Raw genomic sequence first — 22782 nt, 5'->3', positions numbered from 1 at the left:
TATAGAGCTGTCTGGGTTATAAAAAATGTTTACTATGATGGAGCAGAATGGCTCGCTGAAAGAGTATTATTGTTTACAAGATATTGTTTTCGATTAATTCACTCAGCAGAATTGTTAAATTCTCTATCCAACAGGCATGCCAACCTCCAGTTCCTTCTTCCGTCAGTAAGTAGCCTCCAGTCTTCCTTCCGCGGGCTCCCTCTCTACACCAGTGCTCCATATTTATTATTAGCCTTTAATGAAATCTATAGTCCGACTGTTTCTCATTTTGTTTGTTCTCAATGAGCGCAGGCCATGTCACGTTAAATGACAACATGCATCGTCTCCCTCTTTTTCCCAGTGAAGACATCTGTACGACATGATGAAGTTTCCTCTCTGAGTATCAATCCTGTAATTGAGCTCAGGGAGAGGAGACGTGATGTGCACACAGAGGAAGTGAAAGGCCTCCCTCGCTCTTCATTCCATTCCTTCATCCCTCCCTCTGTTTCTCCCTCTTTCCTACACACACACACACACACACTATAGACTAATGCGGCATCCTACTTTTATGCACATTTATTCTTCTCTTCCTCTTTACCTGCTTGTACATTCAATTTGTCAGTCAGCTCTCTTTAGATGCACATCAGCTGAAATAAGTGCATTAGCATTAGCTGCCATAATATTGCTTTCTGTTCAGAGAGCCCTGCACTATGGCAAGGAGCTCTGCAGAGAGGAGAGATGCAAAGTGGCATCTCATAATAGTGTCTTCAACAAGCATTTCACAACACTACATCCTAAGTGAGGCCGTGTCCTGGAGCTACGGTGTCTTTATCCATGTCTTTTTATCCGCCTTGTAATGTTGCTTTCTCATTCTTCTTTGACAATACCGTGGATCATGCGGAACCCGAAGTGAGACCGGATTAAATATTAACACAACCTGACACAGTCCCCACTGGAGCTCCTATTCCACTTCACCTAATAGAATTAAAAAACTTTGCCATGTGCATGGAGCAGAACAGTGTTGTGAATGTTATTCTTTACAATGACTTTGAACAAATCTTATATAGATCTACGGAGAACCTGACAAGGAGGAGGCCAAGGTTTCCATTCAACCACTTAGCTGAGCTGGGAGTTGGAAAATACACATACATACACACAGATGAGGGCCTTTACATTATTTATGGTTCTTAATGGTGGCTGGCCGTGTGTGTGAATCAGCAATAGAACAGTCTGCTAAAATAGACACACAGATGTAATCAAGGCCATACATTTCCTCTCCTTCTTGTGCTAAATAGAGGGTCAATTGGAGGCAGTTTAGCAGCATTTGAAACTCTTGCACTAGATTATCTCCTTTTAATAGAGACAAAAGACAATGCAGAAGTAGACTGCAGTTGCCAGAGGAAAAGATTACCTCTGAGAGGCTATCCTTGCTAATGTGCATACCTCACACAGTTCCTGCTCTTCATAAGATATGATTGCACGTCCAAATACAGATAAAAACAATAGCTCATGTGCTTAACCTAGTTTTGTCCACAAAAGGAATCCATTAGTCTCATTGTGCAGCCCTTAAGCTCAGTATCGCAGGGGGGAATCCGCCGTTGCACCGCTACATCCACGCACATGTGCCTCTCATTTCCTATGGCAGTCCAGAAGTATCCTTCAACATCCTATTGTAAAGTTTACCAGGGGAGAGGTTCAGCGTATTAAAGTGCCCTGAGAGAAACGCTAAACGATGTAAATGCAGGCAGCTGCTGGCTGCTAATGCCATACAGTAGATGAGGAGGCCCAGCTGAGGCTGGATGTGTACAGTATCTATATAACATTATAGGCCCTCTTTCATGTCCTTGTGCTCTCTAATGGGAACAATATGAAGACTGATGGTATATAGTAAAACTGTGGAAAACATTGCTTCAAACAAAACTGTTACAAAATCCACTAGGCACCTTTGTTTCGGCATTAATTTGAAGTCAGTCAACATTTTATTTTACATTATTTGTGAGACAGTTAAAAAAACCCAAAGTAAACCAAAGTGTTTCGTTTGGTTTGGTGGCTTTAATTTTAACTACTAGTAAATGGAGTGGCAGAAAAAGCGCATTTCCACAACTGAACAATACTTCTAGTCAGCAGTTTGTCCATTTCTCACGTTTTTCTTTACAGCACATAGCATGCAGGTGTCTCTGTGTGAATATATTTTAGTTGTATTGGAATTTTGTTAATGTTTTAAATGCACAATCTTTCCATGCATCCCCCCCAGGCTACGGTACAACTGTAGCTCTAACTACTCCTTCTTTTCTCCTAATTCAGAGGAGTATTTTCTCCCAGATCTGCTTTGACTTTCAGGATTTAATGGAACACACATGAACACGCAGCATCAGAAACCAGCTCTTTAGAAACACTTTTAATCACGGCACAGATAAATATATAAAAAAAGCACAATCTGAAAAACAAATGCAGCAACACTGTCTCTGATCATCATTTGATAGTGTGCTGACACGCAAACTCTATTAAGCTGTCTTCAAATATGCAAAAATGATATGATTTTACAATGATTACATATTCACTTCCCCAGCTGGCTGGCTCCAAGCGTCTCCATTTGTCATCGACTATTGTGTCCAATTATATGATTAGCTTTGAACACTCCAGCACTTCGAGAGCTCTCGTGTGTTCTGCCGCGCAGAGTGATTCACAAACAAAGTCATTACAACATGTATTCACACATATCAAATAACAAAACAGATGGCCACTGCGCCTGCTGCCTGATTTGTTTTCCACACGAGTGGTGGGAAAAAAAAGAGAAAGGAGAAAAAAAAAAGTATTTTGTGCGAGCTGTGTTTAATGCTGACTGTTTTTATTCCCAAAGAAGAGCAGCTGGCTGTTGCGCTGTTAGATCAGCTCCTATGAAAGACAATCTTGTTTTCATTAATTTCTCTACAACAAAGGCACTTGTTGGGAAGATTTAGAATTACAGCGGGTAAAGCTTCCGGATAATTCATCACAGGGACTTGACAGGAAACTTAATTGTTTTAAATGCCAGTTGCTGTGAGCACTGTGGCTGGTTTGTCTTTGATGTCTAACAGGTGGGACACATAGACAACCCTCTGATGTTTCATTTGACCTTTGACCTCTCCCTTATAAATCCACTTGTAGTCCACCAGCCAATAAACCTATCACCATATGATGAACTGCAGTTCCCAGAATTCCACGAGATTGGAAATTTTGATGTCTGCCTTCTTTTATTTAGGACAGTGTAAATCTAACCCTTTCATGCCATACACACTGGCCTCTTCTTCATCTGAATGCTGTTAACCAATCAGCCGAATGCCACGTGGACCATCAGTGCAGTTTATCCTTTTACTACTCTGAGTATGAATACAGCTGGACTTGCTTGTGAAAAATCAATCAGAACATTAACAGAATCAGGCACATTTTAAAGACTTTCACAGTTTAATGGGGTATATTTAGCCTGTGTTTGCAAGTGATCAGCTATGCAATAACTTTGCTATCTGTGATTGCACCACAGGGTGCTCTTACTGTGTAATCGAAAGCGCCACTACACTGTTACCCAGCTACACTGGCTTACTGTCTGACCCAATTAAGATTGCGTTGTCGCGACAGAAACAATAACTCAATTATTTTAACAACTGGCCACACCAAAATCAATTCTTAGTGATGTTTGGGCTGGACACCTATCAAAATCGTCACATTTCTTCCACTTACAGCCACTTGGCAGAGACAGAACTGTCACACATTCACGTCTAACTCATTTCCTTGTCTGTCATTTGAGGAAGAAGAAACTGAGAATAAATTACTTTTGCGGCAGAGATCTGACACTGAAGTATCTCCGTGTAGAAAAAAAGGTTCTCTCTTTTAAGCTTAAGGTGGTTTTAAATCTACCGAATAGCCTCCCTGACATCTCTCGAGCATGTTACTGTAAATGCACTCCAAGCGACTGAATCATTTAACATCCAATCAATACAATTCACATTGCACCATAAACACGCTTTGGTCTGATTCCTGTTTCGGAAAGCTGCTAGGACTTCTGTGTAAATGAGGCGCACTGGTTGTTTCACGGGGAAGAAAAACTGAAGTGTTGGCTTTTGTGAAGCTGGATGTAATAAATGAAATCCCCCAATGAACAAAGAAAAAGACTTTTAAAACAGAAAACAAAAATCTTGCACAGTCTGCTTGACAAAAGTCAAGAAAGCACTGTGATGGCCTGCTCTCCTGGGTTGATGGGATCTGTTGTAGCTGTGCCATGCTGCCATCACCTGGCCAATAAATTTACAGCAATTTTAACAAAACTTGTGGTGTGTTGTATGTGCTGCACCACAGGTTGGACTTTCCCTTTTTTCTATGCAAATCTAAATATAAAAGCAGCCGAAAAAACTTTGCTCCTTGTGTGCATGACATCATGCCGCAGCAATGGCAACATTTGCTCACTTCGCCTCTGCAGAAACCGAGGTGCTGCAGAGATAAAGTTCAAAACACCGCACGATAACAAACCAAAGAGACAATATGTAAAACCCACCATTGTTTCCTGTAAGTCCCCCCCACCCCCCCACCCCCCGTGGAGGCTGTCAGTGACGCTGCGAGTAGGTTGAGAAGAGTTTCAATGTTCACGTACAACAAAGCAGACATTGAGATACTGTGTGCTACATCTTAAATGAATGTGAGCTTTATTTTCACCTGCACACATCACACCTGAGACATAGCCACTCGTGCTTTGTCTGCTAAAGCAAAGATGCACAAAAAAAAGAAGAAAAACACCATCTCAAGTCTCATGGGTGAGTCAATCAGCTCTGAACACAGATGTTTTTTGCCACAACAGCAGCACTCCCATACTGTGAGTGTAAATTACACCTTGGAAATTAATTGCAAGTTCTTGATTTAGACTTTGATAATGAACCATGTACACAGCGATGCATTCAGTGTTACATTGTGCAAAAGCGCTCACAGTACGTATCGCAGTCCCATTTTGAAATGACTGTGGCTGTTTCATATCATTGCGCTGGTCATATTGCTCATTGATCTGATGCTGCCTGTGTGCGTGTGCCTGCTCTTTCGTCTCACGCTCCGCAGATAGTTCCTGTACAGAATCACGCTAATCACCCTGTCCTGGAACTGCTTGGAGACGATGTAGTACAGGATGATATCCAAGACTGTGCTTAGGTTCATGAGGAATGTGGTGAAGACTGCCCAAGTGCTATACCCCCCGTCGATGCCGTTCCCCAGCAAACGGACAACCAAACACACATGAAAAGGCACAAAACACACCAGCACTTGGATAATGAGCGTGATTATAATCCGGATGGACTTTTGCTTTACTTTAGGTTTGAGTTTAGAGGTGCGGCCATGAATCAGATTGTCCACAATGACGACATAGCAGCCGATCATTATGCAGATGGGGACGAGGAAGAAAAAGATAAGTCGCACAAAGTTGACGGGGTTGTCATGGCGCATGTGGATGATGTCTTGCATCTTGATGCAGGTGGTGAAGTTAGAGGCCCGGTCAGGGTCCTTCTGGGAGAAGAGCAATGGTACAGAACTGCCCATGGTCATGACCCAGACCCCAACACTGCCCACCACAGCCTTCGGGACGTTTCTCAACTCCTTGCCGTGCTTTGGCTGGACAATGGCCATGTAACGGTCAGTGCTAATCAGGGCAAACAGCCACAAAGCCATGCAAGGGTAGAAAATGGTGAAGGCTGCCATGATTCGACAGAAAAGATCTCCAAAAGGCCAGTAGTCCTGGTGGTGGTATACCATTCTGAAAGGAAGCAGCAGGATGAAGGTGAGGTCTACCAGTGCCACGTTTATCATGTGGATAGTGACTGAGTTCCTTTTCTTTGTGGTTAGGGCAAACACCCATAAAGCTGTGAAATTAACCATGACTCCAATGACGAAGATGAAGCAGTAGAAAATCAGGCCTGAAATGCGGTACTCCACTGGTCCCTGCTCTGGCTTCATAGTTGCAGACATGTTGGTGGAGTTTAGATCCACTGTCATACTGAAAGACAATGGCGTTTGTTTCAGTTGTCATTCATTAGTACCTTTGTTTCAACATTTCGGTTTATATATCACATGTGGTCATGTCTGATGCAGCTGTGGTGCTTTTAATATTCGTATGACACATCCAAAAAGGTTTTGGTACTGAAAAGGATGTACTTTGGCTACCACTTGTGGATCCCTAAAAGTACATCAGCTACATGGAGCTGAATAATTTCAATCAGCTACAAATTCTTAGAGTGACAGTTATGACCAAAATAATCTGTCAAAACAACTCAAAATATAACTTACATATATGGATTGTTTTGAATCTGTTCCTCATCCATCCACACGAGTAAAATCTGAGAAGAAAGACCAAAACATAAAACTTAGAAAAAATGTAAAACTAAGAGTCTTTCCTAACGTTTAGCACGATCAAACCGTCTGCTCTAGACGGGAATTAAAACGACACAATTAGATTTACAGAAGTGACACTCAGTTGAAATGGTGGCTTCTTCTAAATATGGACATTTTTATGTTACAGATGACAGCAGCAGCTGTTAATTTGAATATATATTTTTAAAATGCGGTGCAGCTGTACCATGCGAAACAGAGAGCTTTTCTATAACTGCAGACAACAAAAATCACCCAAATAAACAGAAAAAGAAAAAAATGAAAGCAAATGTTTGATTGAACTGCAATCTGTGGTTAGAGTCAAATGTGGAAGTGTGACTTGTATCCCTGAGAAAGTGATTTAGTATCTTGATAAGAAATCATGTGACTTCTGTTTGACATTTACCCATTTCTTTTCTACTGTACTCCACTCCACGTACTTTTTTTTATTGTATGTAAATAAAATTATAGAATATCTATCAATCTAGATATCCCACAGCAAACTAGACATAATCTAGATGAAAGAAAGATGTAAATGAAACAAACATATCATGTGAATCGATTTTTAGTAGCACCAAAAGACGCATACTGTACAAAGTAGCCATGAAACACGTCTGCCAATACTACAACCTTCAACGCTTAAAAGTGAAACAGATCAGGTAGCTTTGCCTGGACAATAAAAGGCTGCACTTACCACAAAAATCAAACAAACATCTTGACAAGCTCACAACAGCAGGTTTATGAAGCCAAATGGAGCTCATGAAGATGTCAGAATACCAAGCTCTCACGGCCAAAACAGGGAAGTGAATACTTTCTCTCTGAATTTGACTGTAATGGTGGCGAGACAGAAGAGGCTGTAAAGCCCCCTTCACTTCCTGTGTCGCCCGTGCGTTATAGTTTCTGCTCTTTTTTAGATTCCTTTACACTGTCTGCGTGGTTGGAACAGAAATGGACTACAGCTTTCCACAGTCTGCAATTACACCCCCTTAAAGAAAATGATGTGCCATTAGAAGTGGGAGTGTGTTTGGCAGGCAGAGAGATGGCAGATTTAGGGCGAGTTATTGATTGGAAAAGTGGGGTCTGTCACAGCACATTAGTTCTCAGGGGAGTAATCCACAGCAGGTTGCTGCGAGAAGCATCTGCTGCTGGAGAGAAGTAATTAAAAACAGGATGTTGAGGCAGTTGCCATATAAACAGGAAATAAGACGGTGGTAATAGACACTTCACGCTGATGCTGGGAGATGGTTTTACACCACATCGGCTTAATGGATGCAAAGCGCATAGCTCAGGTGAAACGCTCAAGGTCAGCGTGGACCCGGATTGAATACAGATTAATGCGTCTGATTAGTGTGTGTGTGTAAGGTGGTAAAAACTATCAATTGGGACGTTTGACTCAAAGAACTTTGTGAGAACAAAACTTCTTCTGTTCACGTCCTCGCTGGTTCATTCGCAGGGCTTAAAATAGACCGTTTCCATCACTCACCACAGGTTTTTTCTTTTTTGCGGCTCCCACAAAAGGTTTTACATGTTGCCCCGATGCACATTCATAATTGTGCCGTGCAGATTTGTCAGCTTTGATGCTAAACTTCTTCTTATTGTCAGTGGATTTTGGGTTTTTTTTAGTACTGCATTTTGATCACAGCTCATTCAGTCTAATTCTTATTCCTGGGAAATAATTATCTATCGGCTTGTCCTCTTGATGTGTCTTAAAAAAAATCTCGCACCAGATGGTACTTTGTGTTCATTGCAATATGTTGTTATGACAACAGTCTGTGTGATGTTTTCCTCTCTTTGATAGTTGTCATGTGGTTGCGTCAATATTCAACTCTATAGTACATGTTTAATTATTCACCTGTATAAGCAACAAGGAGTGTATTTATGCTTTCTCTATACAGATAACCAGACATCAACTACCTCTCCCCTTCTCCCTTTGCTCTTTTTAAACTATCTATTTTATACTATGCCATTTTTTGTAAAAGCATAAAAGTAATATTTCAATAAAATGATTATTAGGTCCTCTTTTGTAGCTTCCGTCTACATTTAGAATTGATATATGGCCCCTCTGAGAAGCACATTTTATTTGGTTAATCACCACCTCTCTTACGCTGTTTTACACTGCCCTCTAGAGGCTGAAAAGAAATACTACAACACACCCAGCCTGTGGCTTATTTATTCACTGCGGAACGTATATATTATTTTTACAATAAAGAAAGCATTATATCAGTATATCATATTTTATTTGTAGTAACTGCTTTATAAATTTAAGGATTCGCAAACTCAATATTTGTTCAAGGTGGCGCAGAGTTGAAGGGTTTTGTACGCAAACTTTCTTTGACCACATTAGTTAGCTGCGCTGTGGTGTAGTGGTTAGCAGTGATAGCTCATACCAAAAAGGTCGATCTTATGATGTACTTTATCAGCTGATGAGTCTAAATGTGAGAGTGAATTATGGTTTGTCTCAACCCTGTCCAAGAAGCACTCTGGCTCCCACATGCGCACTTTCATCATCAGGCCCCCCTTTCAGACCCACTGCAGTGTGCTAGAAGGCCTGTGTGGGACTCCCTGTTTCCCGTTTGGTGACCTTTGGTGTTTCTCGTTTTCACACACACTAAACAGTAATGACGCTCGAGTCATATAAAAGTAATGTTTAAAATTATAAAAAAAAAATCCACAAGAGTCTATAAAATGTTATTTGTGCCAGTTTCATTAGAATATTGTTGTTATCACACACACATGTAAATTAATTTCTAATTCATAAATTAATCATTTTATGTCACAACAACATGTGACAAAGTAACATCAACTCTGTAATTATTAAAGATTAGTTAATATCAGTCATCATGGAGCCTATCCTAGCCATCACTGGGTGAGAGGCAGGACACACCATGAGCATGTTGCGCGTCTACCACGGTGCTAACACAGAGTAAGAGAATCATTTACACTTAAATTCACACCTAGAGCATGGCCACCACCATGCAGCACCATGCTAAACTTTAACTAAATACCCATTCATTACCTGTCAATTTTCCATGTATTAGTTGGGATTATTATAAAGGTTTGTCTCAAAAACCTCCATATTTAAAATATCTGACCTATGGCCATGATTCTGACATGATGTTCATACTGTCAGCCCCTCCGAGAAATATAAGTGACAGAAACAAAGCACGATGAAGCAGCTGACAATTATATGTGTGAAATATGTGTTTATTGCAAACGAAGAAACCACACTATCATCAAGAGACATGTTCCCGTTGAACTAAACGTACGAAGATAACAGTGTCAAAATGCATATATGTCAATATATGCATATATTCTGACTCATACTTAACTCTTATGTAAATGCAAAACATTCCAGTAACATAAGTTGACCTATGAAAAAATGAACAACAAAACAAGAAAACATATCTTGTTTTGTATAACCAAAGGCGTAAAATCCAAGAAAGAAAGATGCTGTTTTGCATGTACGTATGACAGTGACGTAGATGGTTAACTTAAATGGCTGATTAATTTCTATCTGGTGACTAAATGTCATCAGATAACATTCCAAGTATTTTGTCTAGTTTCAAGTATTTTTACCACAGCTTCACTTTTTTGCTCCTTTTCTCACAGCTACCACACCAGCAAACTTCCTGCAGCTTAGAGATTAAATCAGGTTTGTACAAAGGTGACAGCGAAAAGTTACGTTAATTACTTGTTGGAGTACTTTTAATGTCAGCCTACTCAGAGGAGACAAAACCGTGAGTTCAGGTTTTTATCGTTGTACATCGCTGCTGTTTGGTTTTCAAACAGCACAGCTGACAGATCTGTGGATCAGATTACATCCAGGTGAAGCTATAAACCATGTTCTCGGTGCAGCACCTTCGTGCTAGCTCTGACACTACAACTGCAAATCTGTCTTCAGCGTAACTTACCAGGCTTTATCTAATGTGGTCATGTTGTGATTTGTTAAATGATGGCAGTGTGCCTTTGAAAACTATTGTTTGAGAGCTCAACATCCCCTTTTATATATACATTAAAATGGTGTCGTTTTATCTTTTATCGTTTTATTATTTGTGAGAAATCAAGTGATACAGGAAACACATTGACATTAAAATGTGTAAGTGCAAATGTTTGTGTGACACACTAAATGTGGGTGGTGAATGTGTCAGAGGGCTGGCAGCTCTGTAACAAGAGTACCAGGTTTTCTTAATACAAATACTAAGATGCTTTAAGTTTTTCTGTTGATGTTTTGATGTCTTTTATATTTACATACTTGTAAATTTCTTGATAGCAATTCCACCCAACTGCTAATTTTTACAAATCAGTGGCACAGTTTTTGGATACTCTTAGTACCTCTGATTTCTTCACTTAATGGCACTCTTAGCATTTTTTCATATATATAAAATTTTTCTGTAATAAGTGCTACAAACCCCTTGCGTTCCAAAGTTCAAAGTTCTTCACAGTACTGTACTTTGTAAATGGTGCCATGTGTTTTGCTCTGTGGGTTTGCTGCCACCCTGGCATATGTTATAGTGACACATAAGCATTAAACGCTGCTGAACTTCTCACTAGTTAGTCTTTTTTTAACATTGTGCTCTGTTTCTTTGCAATCGCATATCAAAGTCTCCTTCAGAAATATTCCTTCTGTTCTGCTCTGTTCTAAACAACAGCCAAAAAAGGCCACTGTTTCACAATCTTAGCAAATTAGACAGAATTGTGCAACCTGATAGCAAGATATGTAAACAAATATAAGATCAAATTCTAGAACTAAAGTTCAAACTGTCTTCAGTAGCTTGAACCGACCAAAAGGCCTGTCACAGTCTCCCAACACATGTGTAATTCAAACTAAAAGCAAAAAGTTTACACCTTTCCAAAATGCGAAGGCAGTAAAAATAAATCCTCGCACATATTTTTTCAGACCTTTTGATGCCAGCTTACAGTAGACGCTCTCTGAACTTTGTGCTGAAAGGTATAAGTTCATGGTGGTGTACTGTTGGGTGCAGGCTGCTATGCAAGAGGTGAGAGTTTGCATTCCACCACACCACTGTTCTTTTTTCTCAAACCTCAGACCAAGCATTTGGCTTACTTAACCAGTTAAATTAGTTAAACTAGTGCTCATTTCTCAATGTCCTTAAAAATATTGTTGGATGCATGCAATATTCTGTTATATTTTATAATTCTTTCTTACCTCAAATATTGAAATTTATATGTGCACAATTTCTGCTGCTTCACTGATAAAACACATCTGTGTTGACTGAATTTCTAATAACCAGACCTGACATCCCTTCATGGCCTTCTAGTTCAGTGGGAAGGTGATGATGTTGTGAGATAACGTGAAATGGGTGTTAAATCTAAGAACGATTCGTAGTGGTGACTCAATATACTATAAACAGAGCTGCTGTTTGCATCCAGCAAGAAGCGGATATACCCACAATATAAACACAATCTCAGTCACATCCAAAACATTATTAATAATTATTACAAGTCATTTATTATGTACAGTGCTGCATAAACATGTCAAGCATTGAAGTGACAATTGCTCCAAAAACAATGCTGTGAAGAGTTTTCATTTACCAATTATAGTTACACAAGGTGCAGTAAAAAGGAAAAAAAGCATATCAGTATCTGGGCAGAATCGGAATCAGAATACTTTATAATCCCCAAGAAAATGATGCTGTTAGAGCTGCTCCAATAAGAAAAGTAACAGATTGAACTAAAGTAAATAATACAATGTGTTATAAAGTTACAATCAATTAAACTTAAAGACTGGCAAAGATCAAGGGCCTTTAAAGGTTTTCTAACTATCTTCAGATTTAGCTACACTTTATTTTTTTGTGAATTTAGAGTTTTGCAATGCTTTCCGTTTCTTCGGGTAATTCCAGCCACACATGTATGATGATTGGTCTACCTCAGGCTTTATTGCACTAGTTGTACTTCTAAAATCATACTAAAGAATAAGTTTAGCACCCTTCCGAAAGTACGGTATAATGGTTACATATTTAAAGATTTCTAATGCCCCCAAATTTTTTGTTGAGTACTACGAGCTCGCTCGCAAAGCTAAACAGTTTTATGACTGACTTAACAGATGTTAATCACTTAGCAAACCACAGGGTGAAATGCAGTTTCTGCAGTTTTTCAGCGGTTTTTGGTCACGTTAGTACCCTTTTATAAATATATCACTACACATGGCATACAGTTTTATGACGGCCGTTCCTGTGGCCTATTTACATGTGGTAAATGCTGTGTGTTGTTCACACATTAAACCTAAAATATAGACCATAAAATTCAACAAGAAACATAACAAACTGCTGGTGGTGGAACATATAGCACTTGAAACCACTGCGTCTCTAACTCTTGCGCAGACAGAAAATAATAACTATAGAAACAGATCCAGAACAGTTAAAGTTGTTGCAAACGTCTCTTTAAATAAACAACAAACAAACAATAAAAAAACAACCTCATCCTCAAGCCACTAAATAACAATGCATGATTATCCAAACAGGAAAATATTAAATATGTTGCTTTTGCAAACATTTAAGGTTGGCAGAGAGTTGGAATAATCTCTGTCGATTTCCCTGAACTATTACACCTGAAAGCTGAACCGAAACTTGGGGAAAATAAAAGACAATTGAAGCGTGATTCTGTACGAGAATGAAACTTCTGTCAGATCTAATTCATCCTTACATTTCAGTTCATAGAAGTATCACTGTAAGTGAGTCCCTTTGATGTGAGCTTGCTGGTTTTGAATCCAGGCTGGTGCCTTCCAGACCTGTGTGGCTCTATTGGTACTGTGGTTTCCTCCCATTCTCCATGTTAGCTCTGCAACAGGTTCCTCCTTGAATTCTCAGACATTTCCAGAAATGTCCTTTGAGTGCTTTCACTTGTGGAAAACAATCCATTTCCAGTGTCTACAGATGCTGGGCATTTGTGATGATGCAAAAGTCCATTTAAAGGTTAAAACCTCTTTATTTGAGACACTATCTTTGAGAAAAGTCACCCTGAGAAAAACAAAACGAAACAAAAAGATTCCTCTTATTCTGTGCAGCTCTTTGTCCCTTAATTCTTTAGATCAGTCGTGATAGTGGGATCTTCGTTCTGTGACTGTTCCCATAACTGAGCTGTTTAGCTGGATCTTGTTACCGTCGAGGAAATCCTTGGAGGAACCTTCAGGAGACACTCTCACTGCGCTGGAGAATGACATGCTAACGTGCACCTTCAGGATTTTCAGGAGTTTTCTTTTGTAGCCCTTACAGGCAAAGAAATAGATAAACGGATCCAAGCAGGAGTTGAGGTTCATCAGACATACGGTGATGTGCAGTGACACCTGAAAGGCTGTGAGCTGACTGCAGTCGGGTTCCGACACCAGCTTGCGGATCATGTACTGCAGGAGGTCAATGTGGTAGGGGCTGAAGCACACGATAAACACCACGGACACGCAGCAGATCACTCCGATGGCCTTGCGGCTCCTGCCGGACTTTTCTGTTAAATGGTTGTTCTTGGCTGTTAAGTGAAGCTTGGAGCATAAGACAGAATAACACACCAGGATGGTGACGACAGGGATAACATAACCCAAGCCAACAGCACCAATCAGTGTAGTGGCAATATGTGGAACTTTATCAAGGTTGGGGTATTCCATGCAGGTGATGTAGCCATCAGGTTCATTGTGGCACATGTTAATGTAAAGCAGTGGGAGTGTCTGACCCAGGACCAGCAGCCACACGCCAACACAAATGTAGCGCACGTTACTGACTTTCCTGAGTCGGGCAAAACGCAGAGGCAAGACCACGGCGATGAAGCGGTCCACACTGAGACAGGTCATGAAGTTGACTCCCGCATAGGTGTTGATATAGAAGATAAGGCCTGAGATCTTGCACAGAGCTTCTCCTAGTGGCCAGTGGAAACCCAAAGCATAGTAGATGATCCTCAAAGGCAGAGAGAGGGTGAAGAGGATGTCGGATATGACCAGGTTGAGAGAGTACAAGGTAGTGGAGTTTATCTTCTTCAGATTGGGACGGATTACATGGAGGGCCAGGCAGTTACCAAACAGTCCCACAAAGAACACAAGGCTGTAGAAAAGAGGCATGAGGATTTTGGCATACTCCCGATGAGCATACAGGGTGGTACAGTTAGAGGTACTGTTGACGGTTGTGGTTGCGGCGGCAGAACCCATCTTAAATTTATTGAGTATCTGCATAAAAGAAAAAAATACAATCACACTTGGTTTCAATCTAGAGAGTAACACATTGCTTTGAGTTTTTTTCTTATTTTTTGTATGTAACAAATTAAAGGAAAAAAAAAAAATAAACTGAACTGCTGAGACTTTCTTTATGATGATATGAAACTATTGTCAACATTGGTGTGAGAACACATAGAGGGTTACAGATCCATGACCGTGTTTCGAAAGGGAAGTAAAAGGAGCATGTCTCAAAGTCAATTTCCTCACAGTCTACAAAATTGTTGCGTGAATGGCAGTATCATTAAAAAAAAATCTTAAATGGCAATGCTGACATTATCTTTTAGGTTGTGTTTCTAAACTCTAACAAATTATAAAGTTATATTTTAAAAAAAAACTGTTGCTATGGACAGTCAAAGCAAGCAAATTGACTATTTTGTTCTTCATGAAAGTAAAACCTGATCTGTCAACAGCAAGAGTTAACAATGAGTTGTGAAACAGTGAACACTGTGAACAAAGTGCTGTAAGGTACAAATAGATTTTTTGCTTTGTAGTGCCATCTTGTGGTTTGAAATTTTGTGCAAACAAAGATACACCTGATATCTGAGAGGAACTGGTGACAGACTGGAACTGCAAAGCACATGTAAACAGCCACACGTACAAAGCCTTGGCTTTCAAACATCACAGTCCCGTCGACCCAGATGATTCATAAAATCCTGAGCCAACCTCATAATGCATTACGAAAAGATAAACGAACGCCTCCAAAGGTTGTACATTTATGTCCCGACTGGCTACTTTTTCGCAGCGTGAGGTTAGCATATTTAGCTTTTAATCTGCATATGCAGCTCTTCTCCTTTTCTATTCTGACAGATGATTGTGGTTTGTTTTTTTTAATATAGCATATTTTCCTTTTCATACATGAAATTGGTTTTATATTTCTTATATTTCTGTCTCAAGTGACTACCAGGGAAAATAGCACAAGTCACGTTCATTTCCAAACTGTTCCAATCCTTTATTTAAAATTTTGACTCACAGGACGTTTCTGGCATAGCGTGTGTGGTTAAAAGTGCCATGAAGGAAGTCAGTGAACAATGCCTCTGCTCAACGGCTATTCTCAATGCAGCTGCAACTCTGTCACATAAACAGCACAAAAAAAAAGTTTATTAAAAAAAAAAAAGCGGTGTTACTAGCTGGCCTTGGGTATGAGGAAGTGAGCTTCCCCAAGGTACTCTACCCTTGAAGGCAGTTGGAGTGCCACATTGTGTACATTGAGACTGCCTTATCATTCTATCTATCTGTTTGACCACATGGTGGGGTGGAGAAAAATGTTTCCTGGCCCACCAATTGCATTTTGGACAAACCTGCAACAACACTGTTTCCTTCCCACTGTCGTCAAAGTGCTTGCTCATAGGGGGTCTTAAGATTATTGGGTTTTTCTCTGTATCTATGAAGCGCCTTGAGGCGATTTTTGTTGTGATTTGGCGCTATATAAATAAAATTGAATTGAATTGAACACTGTTGTGTTTAAATAGTTTCAAAAAGCTGTTGTATGACTTCACAAATTTGAAGTGTGTGTGTTATAAAAGTGTGTTTCTTAAGATAGTTAGTAATGTGATTGTGGTAATGTCACGTTTACACAAGTGAGCGAGTATTTTGTTTTTCTGAATCTGCCAAATTCAATTACATTAAAGAATAAAGGATGAAGATTGTAACGATATTTAAAAATGTTTATTTAAAAACACTTTTTTGCTTTGGTGTGAGACATTTACGTGGAGTAAATTCCTGACTCTAGTCTATGCCCTGTTTTCATACATTTAGTCCACGTATATTAATCTATATGATCACCTGAAATTGATTTTGGCAAGTCAAAAGAGACACGGTGTTCACCGTTACACTACAAAACAAGTTAAAGTTTGGAAAAAACACAGAGAGAAACTTACCTTACAGATGGAACGTGCTGCTCATCAGACTTGAAGTCCCATTTATTCAACCGACGTTATTTTTGGCGGAAAGATATCACAGCTGCCCTGAGCGCGGTACCGTCACACTGACCTGGGTGAAAATAACAAGACAAAGTAATCAAGATCAGTATCTCCTGCCAGTAACCATAGTGACAAAATATCCTGTTCTAGCGCTCAGTTTCTCTCTCTCTCTCTCTCTCTGTTTCTTTCGCACCGTTTGCCCGTCTCTCACTTTTCTCGCTTTAACTCAACTTTTTCAAAAGTTTTGTCTTTAAAAAAAACTCTTGCAAAACACCTACTGATAACGCCAAAAGACGTGCTCATTGTCACTCGTTACATCAAAATAAAACAAATCATTTCATTGGCATTTGTGGTCTAAAAAGTGGGTGGTGAGTCATGTGTGACTTTTTGAGCGGGGGGGCAAAATGTAGGTTTCATACACATGCTGTGCCCATGTGAGTACTCATGGGAGGATGTTGCTTCAGGTGCAGGAGTATGACCGTCAGCATTTTTATAAAATCATATATGCAACACAGCAATTTTGTTTTTCTTAATGTATTATTGTAAAGAGACTGGCCCACAACAGCACCGCACTTCTCTCCAGTAATCCTCAATTCAAGCTCAGAGTAATTCGCTTCCTTCTGATCAGTTTTCCCCTAGACTAAACAAATGAGTGATAGCTAAATGAGTGATAAACTTCCCCTTCAGTCCAAAGATACATTGGCTTTGATGTTATTAGCTCAGGCTCACTTTCAAAGTTGACGAACCACACAGATCTGAGACGACACAAATATAGTAAAGAATCCCCGCAGGCAAATGTGGTAGTCGCAAACATGCTTTGGAGTAAGAGATCAGAGACTGGTTTCACTGTATTATGTGGTTATGCTTTGATATATTGCAGAGAAAAAAGAAAAAATGATTTTACATACCTGTGCTTTTAAATGAGCAGGTTTTCTGAAGGCATCAATTAACTTTAAGACAAAATGCTATTGCTATGCTCAAATTAGAGCTTCAAATTCGGTATACTTACAGCTTATAGCAACAGTTATCCTGTGGTTTTAACACCTTTAAATCACCACCGCCCTTTAGGATACTTTGAATTTGAACGCGCACAACTACAGGATGTGAAGTGTGATGGCAACTGCATAGTGGAGAGCATAAATATCTTTTCTGCACCTTTTGTTTTTCCATTCAGTCATTCAGTTCACTGCTTTTAAGGTGTGGAAGAACTTCAACTTCAAACTTCAAAGAAAAATTAAAAAAATCACTAAGAACATCTATTAAATGCTTGTTAAGGTGGTGGGAAATGGAAATATTTCTAAAAGAATTTCTGTTGTTCTTGTTTTTTTGGGGGGGTTTTTTTGTTGGCCACAAACTTTCTTCCTTCAAAACATGTCTGGTAGTGAGAGAGAGGAAGCAGTTAACTTCCTCATGGCCTGTCCTTGTGCGTCTGACTCACTGGTCTTTAGACAGCTAGAACACGCCCGGTGATGACAGACAAAAGGCAAAGAATTTTACCATTGCTATTCATAGTAGACATATTGTACCAGTGCAAAGGCTAAGCCACTAATAACATTTTTACACTCTGTTCTTGTAAATCTTGGGTTTTTGTTAAAGATATCTGATAGTTTTTTTTGTGACAATAACAACAAAATCAGTTGCGTAAAACAAAGACTAATAAAATGAGAAATTGGTAAAAAAAAAAAAAAAAAAAAAAATTTAATTTAAAATTAAACAAAATTTGTACATCCTGTGCACATGGAAGGAAGTTTTGACAGAGAAACAGTGAAAAGGATTTCCTCCTGAGTTGCATATTATGGCACACAAACATTGTCACCATGGCTGTAAAGACCATGCTGCCACACTGGCAGCATAGAAAAAGTAGTATGATCTATGTGTCACTTGTCAGTGTATTCAAATAGTTCATAATCAGTTCAGAACTGTGGTTTGGTAGTATTAATATATAGGACACGTGAAACCAAACACTGCTAATTTTTAACATTAAGCTAAAACCTTAATTTTGCCCTCATTAAATAAAAAAAACAAAAAACAAAAAACTGTTCATGATTTACAAATGTCACATATTGATTTGGCTGGTCCACTCACAGGGTGTATAGCGTAGTTTTTACACTAACAGATTTTAAAAATGTGTAGAGTTGCTTATCAATAGTGCGATAGCAATCTTTTAAAGGCTGTTCAGCTTGTGGTTCAGTATAGTGCAACAGCAACAGGAAACTCCTGTGGCTATTCATCATACTGCTGAAAACAAGCCAAAAACAAATCTACCAAGTAACAAAATTCCCATGAGACTAAATTGTATATACGGTGATTGCATTAATATTTGAGAGCACAATTTACTTTAATTCATTTATAGGACAATAACAGCTGATGCTGTTCTGGCTACAAGAACTTCAAAACCAAGTTCATATAACTACTTTTAAACATATTTACAAATCATCATTTCAACATTAATGCAATTCAGTGGCCTGTGGACCAATGGGTTCCTGTGATGACAATGACTTTATACAGTTTATTAGCGGGAAGTGGGACCATGTAGAGCAGAGGACATGTCGCAATAACTATGCTCTTGCAATCCTTATACATGTGCCTTTCTTGTCATGTCACAACAGTTTTTCTTAACTGTATCTGGCCGATTATCAAACCCTCTCCATCAGATCAGGAGCATCTACCCAGGAGCAGTGCTCTCTTCTGGCAAGTGGAATGCACTGCGGGTTGAGATATTTAGATTATGTTGCAACAGGAGAAAGAAAACGAGAAGGTCAAAGCTTCGCTCCCAACACATGGTACACACAGTACTTGCGTCATAGCATAAAGAAGTCACAGGATGGCAGTAATGCCTTTACAGTTCTTCTACCTGCAACAAAAAGAGATAAATTTCAAGTCAGTGTTGGAATCAGCAGGCCTAAAAGAGATTTATGTCACTATCTGTGCATGCAGGGTGTACACATTGCCCTAACTAGAGGAAATTGCATGGAATTAATAGATAGATATTGAAATTTGAAAACTAAAATTAACTGGTAAAATGTTTAAAATGTTTCACTAAAATCAGATTTTCCCCCATTTTCCTATCAATATACAGTGTAAAGAAATTAGGGCTGGCTCAAGAGTTTTGCACAATTAAGCTAAAGCAACTCAGAGATAATTGACAATTTCAGGAATTTCTTTGAGATCTACGTACAGTGGTTAAGGTAGTTTATCTTACACAAGTACTTCTCTTTAGTATCTTCTTTGACAACAACCTTGCCCAGCAAATTAAATCTGTTTTTCTAACTGATTGAACTGGTCTGATCCCAAAGGTAACAGAATCCTGTGCTGTTTCATTTTATTTCTACTCAAGAATAAAAGTCAAATAAAAAGTCTATTCAACTTCGGATGGAATGGAGAGAGTATGTAATCATAAATCTGTGCGTTCATCATTTGTTTGAAGCCGGCTCACCTCCTGCAACCACTTTTCCAAGAATACGCGCTTCTTTTGCGGTTCGGACTCCTTCTGACATTTCTTTGGAGGTGGAGGAACACCAAAGTAACTGCTTACAGGAGCTTGCTTCTTCGACATCTTTAAGAGTTCTAAACTAATGTCTGTCCTCCTCCAGAAAATCTTATGTACGCAAACACGCATTGCAACTTCTTATCTGGTGCGCGTCTTTTATTTTGACAGCGAATGCGCACCTGCAGACCACTTATGTGCAGCCCTGTTTATATTGTTGGAAACCCCACTCTACAGGGACGAGCATTGTCATCTTGGAGGACTGAGGCTCCTGTTAGTTATATTAATAAATTGATAAATTAGCAATATGTCTTGTTTATTTTTCAGACATCAATAATCTGATCCAATAACCAACACCAAACAAGCGTTAATAGCAGAATAAGCTGTTTGACAGTAGTAGAGAAGATTTGACGAGTCTTTTATTGGCGCAAACCACATACTCAACTCAACTCTGCTGCTCAACACACAAATAGATTTTCCTTACACGTGTGGCGAGGTGGCTAAAATGCAGACATTCTGTAATTAAGTGGGTTTAAAAATAATCTTGTAAAAGTTGAAGTACTGTTTCAACTTTTACACTGAAGCAAAAGTGGAGTATACGTACAGGTAAAGGCTCTGAAATAAACTTAAAGTAAGAAAGTAAACAAAGATAACTCTTTATAAGATGTTTCTACCAGCTATTTTTGTCCAAAGCAAACTGAACCTTGTGCTATATTAATGTAATAAAATTATATTAGCGAAAAGACAGAACTCATTTTATTTCTGCCTCCTTTTATTCTTACTATATGCTCAACATAGCAGCACACTGAGTGCTATTCATAAGTAGGAGAAAGATCTTACAGTTTTTCTTGATTGCTTAAACACTATAACCAGTCTCGTGAACCCAAATTTAATAACCATAATGACACTTTCCAAAACGGACACCCACTGTAAACACTGAACTGTAAACACTATGCCCCTGCTTTACCACATGAGTCAGATGTGGTGAACTGTTACTGCAAAACTCTACTCAAAAATCCCTACATTTGTCAGTTCTGACACCATGTGGTCACTTAGAAAGCACTAGCAGTCAATAATGTTCTCACATCAGCACACCTTTAGCTCAATAGTGGAAACACTAGGAGTCAAACTGTATCACAGACCAATCAGAAACTTTGATGGATAGACAAAATGGCCAAAGTCAGCTCATTTAGGATGAAACAATGGATCCAAAAACAAGCAAAGGAAAAGGTCAAGGAGGAGGAGGAGGAGAAGGCAGTCTAGGACACCAGTGAGGAGGAGGTGGATGAGGTAGAGTTGGAGGAACATAATTGACCATCGGGCTACTGTAAATGTCCCTGGTCAGCGTGGAGGGAATGTCACTCTGTGTGCAGCCATCAGCCATGGAGGGATACTCCACCGCCATGCCATTCTAGGACCCTATAACACCATGCTTCTCCTTACTTTTCTTGATGGTCTAAGACAAAATATGTTCCAGTTGGACTACAGGGAACCAGCACAGCCAGAGCACCCTCACTACGTTGTTGTTTGGGATAATGTTAGCTTCCATCGCGCTGCTCTGGTTCATGAGGTTTTCTAACATCTTTCTGCCTTCATAGCCTCCCAGGCAGAACCAAAACCATAGGGTATGGTTTTGGGTGTAGAGCTTCATTTTGACCTCAAAATACGATGTTTGGGAAATTGGGTGAGATGTTATGGATTTGTGTTTTGAGAATACGAGGCATAGTTTCAAAAAATTTGTTTAAGCAATCGAGAAAAACTGTAACATCTAGCTGCACGGTTTTGTACAGCTTCACAGGTACCAATGGAAGTTCAATAAATACGGGGGGGGAGTCTCCCTTGGGATCTCAATTTAAAATAAAAAATAAAAAATTGCATTTCAGATTTCACAAAAGTACTTTTTTTTCTCTTTTCCAATGTCTCTTGCTCCATAACTAGCTGTTCTTACCTTTAAATAGAACTCTGTCTTCCTCTCCTTTCCTGTCTTTCATACATCTTGCTCCATCTTTGAGTGATGTGAGCTCTCATTCTTTTCTCCTGTTGGGAAATATCGCAATTGTACCTTTAACTAGCATACAGAGTGTGCCCTAAGCTTCACAGAAACAGTTTGTGTGTTTGCTGATGTTTGTTGAGCTGATAGAAACGCTACATTTGAAATTACCTACCACTTTTAAACAAAAACAAAATGTCACTCTTTGTGCTCATTTCTCTCTGTAGGGGTAGCTAGATGCTGAAGTAAGAACACCTGAATATTGCGCAGTAAATCATGCATAAATTACATGATTTTGTCTTTTTCATTTGCCTTTTTCATGATAAGCCGTGGTGATTGAATCAAAAACATTCAGGATTGAAGGTATACAGTAGCGTGAAATAATAACTCCTCAAATGTCTTAAACCAAAAGTAACTACCCTGTTTTGAAAATGTAAGCAGTAGGAAGTAGAGATATTTGTAAGAAAATAAATGTAAAAAGTAAAAGTAAAAAGTTTCCAGAAAACTAAATACTCAAGGAAAGTAAAGATAATGGAAAATTCTACTTAAGTACAGTAACACAGGATTTTTTGCTTCATTGCTTCCCACCTCTGCAATTGTGCACCTTTTAAGAAGAAATAGGCTTTTATACACTATAGAGAAGACAGATGGCTGGAAAGAGGAGTGAAAGAGACCATCTATGCCCACTGTGAACAAGCATCTTTGAACAGAGGGGGTGTCTTATGACACCAACTCTCTGGCACCTACAATGCAGTTTTGAGATCCCATCCGAGGTGCCTCAACCCCACTCACATCTTGCATCAGATGATCTCAA

General features: G+C 39.3%; 2 protein-coding genes across 3 annotated transcripts; both read right to left on the bottom strand.

Annotated features, from left to right (window-relative positions):
- Positions 1–4632: 4632 nt before the first annotated feature.
- gpr18 (G protein-coupled receptor 18) lies at positions 4633–16514 on the bottom strand. 2 transcript variants are annotated; one of them, XM_085435668.1, is made up of 3 exons: positions 16450–16514; positions 6277–6326; positions 4633–5986 (listed from the first exon to the last, which is right to left on the bottom strand). In XM_085435668.1, the coding sequence occupies exons 2-3, from the start codon at positions 6309–6311 to the stop codon at positions 4975–4977; spliced, it is 1047 nt and encodes a 348-aa protein (XP_085291794.1). In that variant the 5' UTR covers positions 6312–6326; positions 16450–16514; the 3' UTR covers positions 4633–4974. The 2 variants fall into 2 exon arrangements, with proteins under 2 accessions (XP_085291794.1, XP_085291795.1); XM_085435669.1 differs by lacking the exon at positions 16450–16514 and adding an exon at positions 7052–7217.
- gpr183a (G protein-coupled receptor 183a) lies at positions 11798–16514 on the bottom strand. Its single transcript, XM_085435667.1, has 2 exons — positions 16450–16514; positions 11798–14524 (listed from the first exon to the last, which is right to left on the bottom strand). The coding sequence occupies exon 2, from the start codon at positions 14504–14506 to the stop codon at positions 13406–13408; it is 1101 nt and encodes a 366-aa protein (XP_085291793.1). The 5' UTR covers positions 14507–14524; positions 16450–16514; the 3' UTR covers positions 11798–13405.
- Positions 16515–22782: the final 6268 nt, after the last annotated feature.

This window comes from Copadichromis virginalis, linkage group LG16 (assembly GCF_057382275.1).
Source record: "Copadichromis virginalis isolate Kocher_CV1m ecotype Utaka linkage group LG16, C_Virginalis_male_GT1.1, whole genome shotgun sequence".
Lineage (NCBI taxonomy): Eukaryota > Metazoa > Chordata > Actinopteri > Cichliformes > Cichlidae > Copadichromis > Copadichromis virginalis.
Note: the sequence above shows the minus strand (reverse complement) of the source record. Positions and strands in the feature narration are given on the sequence as shown.